This window comes from Trachypithecus francoisi, unplaced genomic scaffold (genome assembly GCF_009764315.1).
Source record: "Trachypithecus francoisi isolate TF-2019V2 unplaced genomic scaffold, Tfra_2.0 Lachesis_group0, whole genome shotgun sequence".
Taxonomy (NCBI): domain Eukaryota; kingdom Metazoa; phylum Chordata; class Mammalia; order Primates; family Cercopithecidae; genus Trachypithecus; species Trachypithecus francoisi.
Genome location: NW_022681453.1, coordinates 67438462 through 67452283, shown reverse-complemented (window position 1 = coordinate 67452283; position 13822 = coordinate 67438462). Strand labels below are relative to the sequence as shown.

Sequence of the window (13822 nt, the reverse complement as noted above, 5' to 3'; positions counted from 1 at the left end):
CACCACGCCCAGCTAATTTTCATATTCTTAGTAGAGACGCGGTTTTACCATGTTGGTCAGGCTGGTCTCAAACTCCTGACCTCAAGTAATTCACCCTCCTCGGCTTTCCAAAGTGCTGTGATTACAGGCATGAACCACCATGCCCGGCCTGCAATGTGAAATTTGAAATCATATGAATGAACTTTTCAAACTCTGTCACATTAAAATCTATTGGCCTACATTGAACTTTGAGTGGATCTTTTACCCATGCATGATTTTGTAACATTACATACTGGTCATTTGCAAAATATTGGTTTATGAATTAAGAAGCTCTTCTAAATTTATTCCCCTACATATTTGTCATAGAATAAGAGTGAAAAAGTAAAATAACATGCAAGATGTCACCACTGAGGGAGGCTAGCTGAAGTGTGTGCAGCACCTTCACCATATATATTATTTTGCTCTTGTGAATCTGAAATTAGTTCAAAATTAAAAGTAAACAAAACAAAACCAATAAATAATATGGTAACTTTTGCTTTCAATATTCATATACATTCCAAATAACTTCTACAAATTTAAGACCTATTATATGTAACCAGATATTTACTATCTGTGCGGCTTTTCCTTTATTCTTGAAGTTCCAATTTTCCCTCTTAGGAAGAACTTTCTTGAACACTCCATAGAACAGGGCTACCAGGCACAGATTCTCATAGTTCTGAGAATGTCTTCTTTTCACCTTCTTTCCTGAAAGATATTTTCCCTGGATATGGAATCTGAGTTGATTGGGAGTGATGGCAAGTGGTGTAAAAAAGAATCTAAGTGGACAGTGGAACAAACCCTTTGAAGTGCTAAAAGAAAAGAACTGTCTTTGTTTCTGATGAGAAATCTGTGATCATTTGATCTCTATCTTTTCATGTATAGATTGCACTTCAACAATCTCATCGAAGAAATATCCCTCTACTTTGAGTCACAAAGATATTGACACACGATTTCTTTTGTTATTTCTAAAGCTTCATTTTTGACAAGTACAGCTAGAGTATTTCTCTATGGTATAAAATATGAATCATTTTCCAGCTGAGGTAGAGCAACTGGGGGTTAACCTCACTTGCCAGAGGTAATACAGCAAGCTCAGGCTCCTTGAAAGCATTGCTATCCTGCGAATGAATTCCTCATCAGCATTCCCTATCTCATAGGCCTTCCATCTCAGATTTCAGACACCATGACGAACAGAATGGCCCCACGGAATCCCCAGCCAGACCCTTTCATCAACAGGAAAGATCCCAACATGAAGGTGATACAACCGCAGGATCCAGCTAGTACCAGTGAGTATCATCCTTCTTTCTCCTCTTTCCCTCTCTACTGCCCCCTTCTTATGCAGCCCTGTAATTGCATTTTGCATTTGTTTTAAGGCAGCTATTGATTGTTGCTAAAAATCTATTCAAAAAGTCTTCCCATTATAAAAGGAGAAATACATTTCAAATCAAATGGGCCTTTGGCCCATGGTTGATTCAAATTATGAGAGATAAGCTAAGAATATAATATGTAGAGCAAGTGAGAATGTTTTTCTAGGAGAAAACATCTGAAGCATAGAGAGATAGAAATTGAGAAATCTCCTTTTCCAAGGCAGGTATATTGTGGCCCAATATAGTGGGAAAATTAAAATTTTAAGAAAAGTTCATTATTCAGAGTAGTAGTGTATACATGTATAAAAAGATTTATTTACAGAAGATGGATCTTAGTGAATTGCTCTGAAATATGTATTTGTTATTTGATATTTTACCCTGGAGGTTTTCCAAACATTGTTTGTATACAATGTTTACCTTTAAAAATATGTAAAACTGTATACAAATCAGTGGTTTTTCTATACACTAATAATATACAATCAGAAAAGAAAATTATGAAAATAACTCCATTTACAATAGCATCAAAAATAATTAAGTACTAAGAAATAAACTTAACCAAGGATGTGAAAGACTTGTCCATTGAAAACTATAAAATGTTGCTGAAATAAATTAAAGATACATGTGGCTGGGCGCGGTGGCTCAAGCCTGTAATCCCAGCACTTTGGGAGGCCGAGACGGGCAGATCACCAGGTCAGGAGATCGAGACCATCCTGGCTAACATGGTGAAACCCCGTCTCTACTAAAAAATGTAAAAAACTAGCCGGGCGAGGTGCCAGGCGCCTGTAGTCCCAGCTACTCGGGAGGCTGAGGCAGGAGAATGGCGTGAACCCGGGAGGCGGAGCTTGCAGTGAGCTGAGATCCGGCCACTGCACTCCAGCCTGGGTGACAGAGCGAGACTCCGTCTCAAAAAAATAAAATAAAATAAATTAAAGATACAAATGGAAAGACACTCCACGTGCATAAATGGGAAGGCTTATTATTATTATTATTATTATTATTGAGATGGAGTCTTGCTTTGTCACCCAGGCTGGAGTGCAATGTTGTGATCTTGGCTCATTGCAAACTCCGCCTCCTGGGTTCAAGTGATTCTTCTGCCTCAGCCTCCCAAGTAGCTGGGACTACAGGCATGCACCACCATGCCTGGCTAATTTTTTTATTTTATTTTTTATTTTTTTTAATTTTTAGTAGAGATGAGGTTTCACCACATTGGCCAGGCTGGTCTCAAACTCCTGACCTTTGGGGTTTTGTTTGTTTGTTTTTGAGATGGAGTTTCGCTCTTGTTGCCCAGGCTGGAGTGCAATGGTGCGATCTCAGCTCACTGCAACCTCTGTCTCCTGGGTTCAAGCGATTCTCCTGCCTCAGCCTCCTGAGTAGCTGGGATTACAGGCACGTGGCACCACGCCTGGCTAATTTTTTCTATTTTTAGTAGAGATGGGGTTTCACCATGTTAGTCAGGATGGTCTCGATCTCCCGACCTCAGGTGATCCACCCGCCTTGGCCTCTCAAAGTACTGGGATTATAGGCGTGAGCCACCGCACCCAGCTAACTCCTGACCTTGTGATCTGCCTGCCTCTGCTTCCCAAAGTGCTGGGATTACAGGCATGAGCCACCAAGCCTGGCTGGCTTATTATTATTTTTATTTTTATTTTTTTTGAGACAGAGTCTCACTCTGTCGCCCAGCCTGGAGTGGAATGGCACGATCTCGGATCACTGCAACCTACGCTTCCTAGAATCAAGCGATACTCCTGCCTCAGCCTCCCAAATAGCTGGGATTGCAGGCATGCGTGACCACACCCAGCTAATTTTTGTATTTTTAGTAGAGAGGGAGTTTCACCACGTTGATCAGGCTGGATGATCTTGAACTCATGACCTTGGGTGATCCATGAGCCTCAGCCTTCTAAAGTGCTGGGATTACAGGTGTGAGCCACCAGTGCCTGGTCAGGCTTAGTATTATTAGTATGTCAATACTACCTAGGCAATTTACAGATTTAATGCAATCCCTATAAAAATCCCAATGGTGCTTTTTGCAGAAACTAAAAATGTCTATCCAAAAATTTATATAAAGTCTCAAGGAATCCCAAATAGCCAAAATAATGTTGAAAAAGATGAACAGATGGACAAAGCTGGAGGCCTCATATTATGTAATCTCAACATTTATTACAAATTACAGTAATCAAAGAGTGTGATGCTGGCATAAAGACAGATATATAGACCAATAGAAGAGAACAAAGTCCAGGAATACATCTTTGCACATATATAGTCAACAAGGGTGCTAAGGCCATTCAGTTGGGACAGGACAGTCTCTGAAACAAATGGTGCTGGGAAAACTGAATATCCACATACAAAAGAATAATGCTGGATCCTTATCTTACCACACGCAAAAATTAAAATGGATCAAGTCCTAAACACAAAAGCTAAAACTGCAAAGCTCTGAGAAAAAGCATAGGGGAAAAGCTTTATGACATTTGATTTAGCAATGGTTTCTTGGATATGACACCAAAAGCACAGGCAACAAAATATAAATAGATAAATTAGACTACATTAAAAATAAAAACTTGTATGATTAAAGGACACAATCGAAAGGGTGAAATGGGGCCGGGCATGGTGGCTTACGCCTGTAATCCCAGCACTTTGGGAGGCTGAGATGCGTCGACCACCTGAGGTCAGGAGTTCTAAATCAGCCTGGCCAACATGGTGAAACCCCATCTCTACTAAAAATACAAAAAGTAGCCAGGCGTGGTGGCAGTCGCCTGTAGTCCCAGCTAGTTGGGAGGCTGAGGTGAGAGAATCGCTTGAACTTGGGAGACGGAGACTGCAGCAGAGATCATGCCACTGCACTCCAGCTTGGGTGACAGAGAGAGACTCTGTCTCAAAAAAGAAAAAAAAAAAAGTAAAATGGCAAACTATGGAGTGGGAGAAAATATTTGCAAAGCATTTATCATTTATCTAATAAGGGGTTAATAGCTATAATACATACAAAACTAGAACTCAACAACAATAAAAAAAATCCAATTAAAAATGGGCAAAAACCTGAGGTCAGGAGTTCAAGATCAGCCTGACAACACGGAGAAACCCCGTCTCTACTAAAAATACAAAATTAGTCAGGTGTGGTGGTGCATGTCTGTAATCCCAGCTACTCAGGAGGCTGAGGCAGGAGAATCACTTGAACCCAGGAGGTGGAGGTTGCGGTGAGCCGAGATCGCGCCATTGAACTACAGCCTGGGCAACGAGAGCAAAACTCCGTCTCAAAAAAAAAAAAAAAAAAAAGGCAAAAACTTGAATAGATCTTTCTCCTAAGAAGATATACAAATGGACAAATCCAGGAAAGATGCTCAGCAACGTTAATTATTAGGGGAAAGAAAATCAAAACCACACCCATTAGGATGACAACTATCAAAGAAACAGAAAATAACAAGTATCAGTGGGGATAGGGAGAAATTAGAATGCTTGCAGGAATGTAAAATGGTGCTGCCACTGTGAAAAACAGGATGATGGTACCTCGAAAATTAAAAATAGACTTACCATATGATACAGCAATTTCCCTTAGAGGTATATACCCAAAAGAATCGAAAGCAAGGTCTATGCTGGGCATGGTGGTTCACACCTATAATCCCAACACTTGGGGAGGCCAAAGCAGGAGTTTGAGACCAGGCTGGGCAACATAGTGAGACTCCATCTCTCAAAAAAATTATCCAAGCATGGTGGTGCACATCTGTAGTCCTAGCTACTGTGGAGGATGAGGTGGGAGGATTGCTTGAGCCCAGGAGTTTGAGGTTACAGTGAGCTATGATCATGTCACTACACTCCAGCCCAGACAACAGAGAGAGACCTCATCTCAAAAAAAGAAGAAAGAAGGGAGAAGAAGGAAGGGGAGAAGGAGGAGGGGGAGGTGACGGCAGGGTCTTAAGGAGATATCTACACACCCATGTTCATAGAAGCATTATTCACAATAATAGCTAAGAGGTGGAAGCAATCCAAATATCCATTGATGGATGAATGGATATTTCATTCATATGTGGTATATGCGTACAGTGGAATATTATTCATCTTAAAAAGGAAGAAAACCCTGCTATGCCGCAACATGGATAAACCTTGAGGTCATTATGCTAGGTGAAATAAGCCAGTCGCAAAAAGTATTATTCCACTTATAAGGCACTTACAGTAGACAAATTCACAGAGACAGAAAGTGGAATGCTGGTTGTGAGTGACTGAGGGGAGAGGGGAATGAGAGTTGTTTAATGAGTATAGAGTTTCAGTTGTGCAGAATGAAAAGAGTTCTGGAGATTACATACACAAAAATGTAAACGTACTTAACACTACTGAACTGTATGCTAGCAAATGGTTAAGATGGTAGATTTAAGTATAATTATGTATACTCAAGTATATGTAAATATGTACACTTAAGTACTACATAATAAATATACTTATGTAGATTTAAGTATATTTATTAGGTAGATTTAAGTAAAGTTAAGATAGTTAACTATTTTGCCACATTAAAACATATATATATGGCCGGGCGCGGTGGCTCAAGCCTGTAATCCCAGCACTTTGGGAGGCCGAGACGGGCGGATCACGAGGTCAGGAGATCGAGACCATCCTGGCTAACACGGTGAAACCCCGTCTCTAATAAAAAATACAAAAAAACTAGCCGGGCGAGGTGGCCGGCGCCTGTAGTCCCAGCTACTCGGGAGGCTGAGGCAGGAGAATGGCGTGAACCCGGGAGGCGGAGCTTGCAGTGAGCTGAGATCTGGCCACTGCACTCCAGCCTGGGCGACAGAGCGAGACTCCGTCTCAAAAGAAAAACAAAACAAAACAAAACAAAAAAATATATATATATATAAAAATATATACGACTGCCTACTCTTCCAAACTATGAGTACGTAAATATTTCATCAGTCTCCCACTGATTGTTTAAAATTCTTCTATAAGTATTCTGGGTTCCATGGTATGAAATATATTAAAATGAAAGATATTACATTCCTCTCAAATTCTGTACCAATTTATATTCCCACTAACAATAAATAAGGGCATACATGCCCCACTTTACTAATAAGTCTTGATTTATAACTAAACATTTTTGCCAATATTTTGGGAAAAAATAACTCATTATTGAATTAATTTACATATTATAAATGACTAGTGAAGAACATTTTTCACCATTTACAAAATTATTTATACTTTCTCCTCTAGACATTACTTTTTCATGCCCTTGATTCAATGTTATGATGGAATTTGTTTTTCTTATTTTGTTCAAATTCCTCATAAAATAGAAATATTTTTCTTTTCTCATTCATATATGTTGCAATATTTTCTCTACTCAGATGCATTTTATTTTATGTTAAAAGAATTTTTATTTTATTTCAATATAAACTTCAAAAATCAGCTTTTGAACTCATCTGTAACTGCTTTTGAATGTTGTGAATTAAAATTTTTAATTTTTGGCTGGGCATGGTGGCTCATGCCTGTAATCCCAGTACTTTGGGAGGCTGAGGCGGGCGGATCACGAGGTCAGGACATCGAGACCATCCTGGCTAACACAGTGAAACCACGTATCTACTAAAAATACAAAAAAAAGCTGGACATGGTGGCGGGCGCCTGTAGTCCCAACTACTGGGGAGGCTGAGGCAGGAGAATGGCTTGAACCCAGGAGGCGGAGCTTGCGTAAGCTGAGATGGTGCCACTGCACTCTCCAGCCTGGGCGACAGAGCGAGACTCCGTCTCAAAAAAATAATAATAAATAAATAAAGTTAATTTTCTTGTACATTAATGGTCACTTTTTCTGTTTCTACTGACTGGAAATGTCATCTTTCCATCTACGTTCATTTTGTTTGTTTGTTTTGTTTTGTCTTGTTTTTTAGACGGGGTCTCGCTCTGTCGCCCAGGCTGGAGTGCAGTGGCACAATCTCGGCTCACTGCAAGCTCCCGCCTCCCAGGTTCACGCCATTCTCCCGCCTCAGCCTCCCGAGTAGCTGGGACTACAGGCACCCGCCACCATGTCTGGCTAATTTTTTGTGTTTTCAGTAGAGACGGGGTTTCACCATGTTAGCCAGAATGGTCACGATCTCCTGACCTCGTGATCCGCCCACCTTGGCCTCCCAAAGTGTTGGGATTACAGGTGTGAGCCACCACACCCAGCCTATGCTCATGTTTTTATTATTTCTATTCTCTATTCTAGTGCTAAATTCGCTTTTTTTTTTTTTTTTTTGAGATGGAGTTTCGCTCTTGTTGCCCAGGCTGGAGTGCAATGGCACGATCTCGCCTCACCACAACCTCCACCTCCCAGGTTCAAGCAATTCTCCTGCCTCAGCCTCCCAAGCAGCTGGGATTATAGGGGTGTGCCACCATGCCCAGCTAATTTTTGTATTTTCAGTAGAGACGGGGTTTCTCCATGTTGGTCAGACTCTCTCAAACTCCTGACCTCAGGGGATCCGCCCACCTCAGCCTCCCAAAGTGCTGGGATTACAGGCGTGAGCCACTGTGCCCCACCGCTAAATTTGCTTTTTTGGCAGCAATACCAAAGTGCTCCACATGTTACCTATTTAGGGGATGTTTTGTTAGAAGGCATTCTAGCCCATTTGGCTTCCTTAAAAATAAAACAAAACAACTTTGCATTGCTCTGGGAGAGAAGAACATACAAATTCTGATTATTATTACTTATTTTTGGCCTGAAGCACTGTGATGCCTTGTGCTATCCCAGCATGCTGTTTCATACTCATCCTATCATCTACTATTGAACTTAGCATGGCAGCATGCAGTGGGTGCTGAATAGATGTTTACTGAAAGAGGCCAGGTATAGTGGTTCACACCTGTAATCCCAGCACTTTGGGAGGCCAAGGTGGGAGGATCACTTGAACCCAGTTCAAGACCAGCCTAGGAAATATAGTGAGATCCCATCTTATAAAATATATATATTTACTGCAAGGTATGAAAAGCTCTTTCCAGAAGCATTCAGGGCAGCAGCCTCCAACCTTTCTGGCACCAGGGACTGATTCTGTGGAAGACGGTTTTTCCATGGACTGGCTGGGGGGGTGGTTTGGGGATGATCCAAGGGCATTACATTTATTGTGCATTTTATTTCTATTTTTATTACATTGTAACATATAATGAAATAATTATACAACTCACTATAATATAGAATCAGTGGGAGACCTGAGCTTGTTTTCCTGTAACCAGATGCTCCCATCTGTGAGTGATGGGAGACAGTGACAAATCACCAGGCATTAGATTCTCATAATGAGTACGCAACTTAGATCCCTCACCTGTGCAGTTCACAATAGGATTCATGCTCCTGTGAGAATCTAACGCCACGGGCTGATCTGACAGGAGGCGGAACTCTGGCAGTAATGTGAGCTATGGGGAGCAACTGTAAATACGGATGAATCTTCGCTGACTCGTTTGCCGCTCACCTTCTGCTGTGCAGCCCGGTTCCTAACCTGCCATGGACCCACACCGGTTTGTGGCCCAGGGATTAGGGACCCCAGATTTAGGAGATGTGGAAGAATATGTTACATATCAAACAGAATTGTTACTCCTTACACCTCACACAGTACATGGCTAAGAATTTGCAGAAAATCCCCAGCAGAATGGTAATGTGGAAATACAGGCTGCAGGAACATGGTGAGAATTGAGAGAACAGAAGGAAGTTCAGAAAACTGATACGTTTGAAGACCAAATGTATGTACAAATTAGTCATTGCTGTTTCATACAATTTCAGTGGTTTAAAAAAATAAGCATTTGTTGTTGTTTATAAATCTACAAGCCAGGCCAGGCACAGTGGTTCACGCCTGTAATCTTAGCACTTTGGGAGGCCGAGGCGGGCAGATCACGGGGTTAAGAGATTGAGACCATCCTGGCCAACTTGATGAAACCCCATCTCTACTAAAAATACAAAAATTAGCTGGGCATGGTGGTGCGTGCCTGTAGTCACAGCTACTTGGGAGGCTGATGTAAGAGCATCTCTTAAACCCGAGGCAGAGATTGCAGTGAGCCAAGATCGTGCTACTGCACTCCAGAGCAGTGGCGACAGCGAGACTCAGTCTCAAAAAAAAAAAAAAAAAATCTACAAGCCAGCTGACCAGTTCTGATGCTGGCTGGCATCTCTGGCATCTTAAGTGCTGACTAGCTGTAAACTCGTTTAAAGTAGCCTATGTTGCAGATTATGAGCTCTTTTTGCTATAGTCTCTCATCCTCTAGCAGGCTAGTCCAGGCTTGGAGCAAGAGAGAGTAGGTGAGAGAGAGAGGGGGCAGGCATGAGAGCGAGCACAGAAGCATGCATGGCCTCTTGAGGCTGGGGCATCATCACTTCAGAGTGTCGCTCTCTGGCTCAATATAAGAAGGCGTGGTTGGGTCAGGCACGGTGCCTCACACCTGTAATCCCAGCACTTTGGGAGGCCAAGGTGGGTGGATCACTTGAGGGCAGGAGTTCAAGACCAGTGTGGCCAATATGGTGAAACCCCGTCTCTAATAAAAAATTAGCCGGCATGGTGGCGAGTGCCGGTATTCTTAGCTACTTGGGAGGCTGAGGCAGGAGAAGTGCTTGAACCTGTGAAGTGGGGGTTACAGTGAGCTGAAATTGAGCCATTGCACTCTAGCCTGGGCGTTCCGGTGAGACTCTGTCTCAAACATTTAAAAAAAAAAGTGTGGTTGGAAATAAATGAACTAAATGTAGGACAAAGAGAAAAGGAAGAGGAAAATAAGGTATCATTGTACATAATCTATGAAGGGACTCAATAAAATAAAGCTATTCTTTTTTATTTTATAAATTTGAAAACTGAGACTCTCCACATAAACAGACATTTATGTTTTGCCCAATTTTCTCCTTTCTTTTTTTTTCTTTTTGTGGAGAATGGGGGTCTCACTATGTTGTCCAGGCTGGTCTTGACTCCCGAGGTCAAGCTATCCTCCTGCCTCCGCCTCCCTAAATGCTGAAATTACTGTTGTCAGCAACAGTGCCCAACCCAAATTTTCTAATAATAATGGACATATGTGTTCCCTGAGACTGTAGCAGTTTGGATAGTCCAGTTGCTGAAGTGTGTCTATTTCCAAACTCTATTTATTTATTTATTTATTTTTCTGAGATGGAGTCTTGCTCTGTCGCCCAGGCTGGAGTGCAGTAGCACGATCTCAACTCACTGCAACCTCTGCTTCCCAAGTTCAAGTGATTCCCCTGCCTCAGCCTACCGAGTAGCTGGGATTACAGGAGCGTACCACCATGCCCAGCTAATTTTTGTATTTTTATTTTTATTTATTTATTTATTTTTTGAGACGGAGTCTTCCTTTGTCGCCCAGGCTGGAGTGCAGTGGTGTGATCTCGGCTCACTGCAAGCTCCGCCTCCCGGGTTCACGCCATACTCCTGCCTCAGCCTCCCGAGTAGCTGGGACTACAGGCGCCCGCCACCATGCCCGGCTAATTTTTTGTATTTTTAGTAGAGACGGGGTTTTACCATGTTAGCCAGGATGGTCTCGATCTCCTGACCTCATGATTCGCCCGCCTTGGCCTCCCAAAGTGCTGGGATTACAGACGTAAACCACCGTGCCCAGCAGAAAAAAATGCTTTTTAATTAGCCAGGAGTGATGATAGTGCCTGTAGTCCTAGCTACTCAGGAGGAGGAGGCCGGAGGATTGCAGGAGCTCAAGAATTCAAGGTTGCAATGAATTATGATCGTGCAACAGCACTCCAGCCTGGGCAATAGAGCAAGATCCTGTCTCTAAAAAAAGAGAGAGAGAGAGAAAGAAAGAAAAATCCTATTTGCCAGATGAGATGGGCTGGATTTCTGAACAAATAAATGAAGAGAGGAAACCCATTTAGACCAGTGGGTTATATTCAGGTGCAAAGACATGGGGTTTATTCCTAGTTTTTTCTATTTCATAATAATAAAAAAAAATGTTTGGCTAGCTCTTGCACAGAATATTCCTAGTTTCTAGAATGACGAACGTGTGAGAAAGATGAGAAGATAGAAGCTACTATCCTCTGTCCTGAGGTTAGGTAGGGTAGAAAGACTGAGTACCAGAGAATAAAAGTAAAACAGAAAACTTTTCAGTGCAGGCAGGCAAACTAAAACTCAGGGGAGCCAGTTTCCAGAGTGAACAGACTGAGTACACAGAAAATTGAAGAGGTAACTCATGTCCTATCAGAGACAAAATCTCAGAAAGCAGAGAATAGAGCATTGTCAAACAGGGCTCAGCCATTCAGAATCAAGACCTGGGATCTGCATTTTCTGGATCTTAAGCCTGGTTGGAGGAAAGGCATGGGAGATTCACCATAGTGATTTGTTTTTTGGTTTTTGTTGTTTTGGTGGGGGGAGAGATTGGTAATGTAAATGTAACCACCCCTTCTTTATCTCTGCCCTGAAGCAATATGGAGAAGGCATCAAGAACGTACTTCATTCTCCCACCAACAATATGAAGAGCTAGAAGCTCTGTTTAGCCAGACCATGTTCCCAGATAGAAATCTTCAGGAGAAACTAGCTTTGAAACTCAACCTGCCGGAGTCAACAGTAAAGGTCTGATCCACTGTGGTGTGCTTGGTACCCCCATCCAAGCCACATTCACCTATCTATCCTGGAAATTCCACACCCTCCACCCCTGCCCCACAATTGTATTTCACTGAGTACCTACTGAAACGGTATCAAACTGGGGACAGATTGGCTTCACTCATGCAATTTGAAAAATGAGAAAAAATGAGGTTCAGAGGCAAAGTGACTGGGCCACAGAGATAAGAAATAGTGTTGCTAGAATTAAAACTCCAGAAATCAGATTTTTAACATTTGTACTATAGAGTTCAAATAGGGGAAAGGTGCTCATCCAGACAGACTCCTCGCTTAGAGTCTTTTTAAGCAAAGCAGCCCTGCAATCTGTTTATTCATAATGCTGCCAACAGGCAAGTAATACTCCCTCTAACCTCTGAGCCTGCTAAAGCCCATGATGTTTTTCTTTTTCTTCTTTCTTTTCTTTTTTTTTTTAGAGATGGGGTCTCACTATGTTGCCCAGGCTGGTCTCAAACTCCTGAGCTCAAGTGATCCCCTCGCCTCAGACTCTCAAAGTGCCGGGATTACAGATGTGAGCCACCGTGACTAGCCATACTTTTTTTTTTTTTTTTTTGAGACAGAGTCTCTCTCTGTCACCCAGGCTGGAGTGCAGTGGCCCGATCTCCACTCACTGCAAGCTCCGCCTCCCGGGTTCACGCCATTCTCCTGCCTCAGCCTCCCGAGTAGCTAGGACTATAGGCGCCCGCCACTGTGCCCGGCTAATTTTTGTATTTTTAGTAGAGGCGGGGTTTCACCGTGTTAGCCAGGATGGTCTCGATCTCCTGACCTCATGATCTGCCCGTCTCGGCCTTCCAAAGTGCTGGGATTACAGGCGTGAGCCACTGCACCTGGCCGGCCATACATTTTTATTGGAGTATTCCTTATAGTAGAGGCCTCCTGAAATAATCCTTAAAAATCCTTCAGTTCAAATTATTCACCTCTCCCTAGATCCTAGATCCCTGAACTAGCCTCTGTTCTCTAGAGTTCAGGACCCTGTCTCTGAACCCCCATCACAAACCCTGAAACACACCCACTCTCTTCCTTTCTGGGGTCCCAGACCTGATCTTCCTCATCCCTCTGCTCTTGCAGAGCCCAGTGTCATGGTGGATTTAAGAGGACATTAAGATTATAACCTGGCTGTTTTCACTCAGGAGAAGCCTCAAATGCCTTCTCCAAGAACAGCCCACAATCTCCCCTCTTCCCCCACTCCCAGGTTTGGTTTAGGAACCGGCGATTCAAATTGAAGAAGCAGCAGAAGCAGCAGCAGCAGCAGCAGCAATCAGCAAAGCAACGAAACCAGATCCCTTCATCCAAGAAGAACATGCCCACCTCCCCCAGAACATCCCTCAATCCTTATGCTTTTTCTCCTGTGGTCTCAGATTTCTACAGCTCCCTTCCACCTCAGCCCTTAGATCCTTCCAATCGGGCATGGAACTCTACCTTCACTGAGAGTTCCACAAGTGACTTCCAAATGCAAGATACTCAGTGGGAGAGGCTGGTGGCCTCAGTTCCTGCTTTGTACTCTGATGCCTATGACATATTCCAAATCATAGAACTGTACAATCTTCCTGATGAGAATGAGATATCCAGCTCTTCTTTCCACTGTCTGTATCAGTATCTCTCACCCACAAAGTACCAGGTAGGAGGACAGGGTTCCTCTCTCAGCACCTTTGCTGGTCCAGCTGTAGGCCTATCTCCCGCACAAACCTGGCCCAGTATGACAAGCCAAGGCTGTGAAGCCTGCAGTCTAACAGATAGCCTGGAATTCCAGAAAACCTCCAATATGGTAGACTTGGGACTAGAGTACTAATAAATATGGACCATTTAGAAAGGAGGTCTTCTTGCCTCTTGTACATGACTTTTTTTTCCTTTGTCTCATTTTAACCCAAACATCTGGGTCTGTGCCTCTGATTT

At 42.8% G+C, this 13822-nt stretch overlaps 1 protein-coding gene across 1 annotated transcript; it reads left to right on the top strand.

The window, feature by feature from the left end:
* The first annotated feature begins 1198 nt into the window (after positions 1–1198).
* ARGFX (arginine-fifty homeobox) lies at positions 1199–13718 on the top strand. The gene is made up of 5 exons (XM_033201740.1): positions 1199–1301; positions 2578–2596; positions 10671–10768; positions 11736–11884; positions 13122–13718. The coding sequence occupies exons 1-5, from the start codon at positions 1199–1201 to the stop codon at positions 13716–13718; spliced, it is 966 nt and encodes a 321-aa protein (XP_033057631.1).
* Positions 13719–13822: the final 104 nt, after the last annotated feature.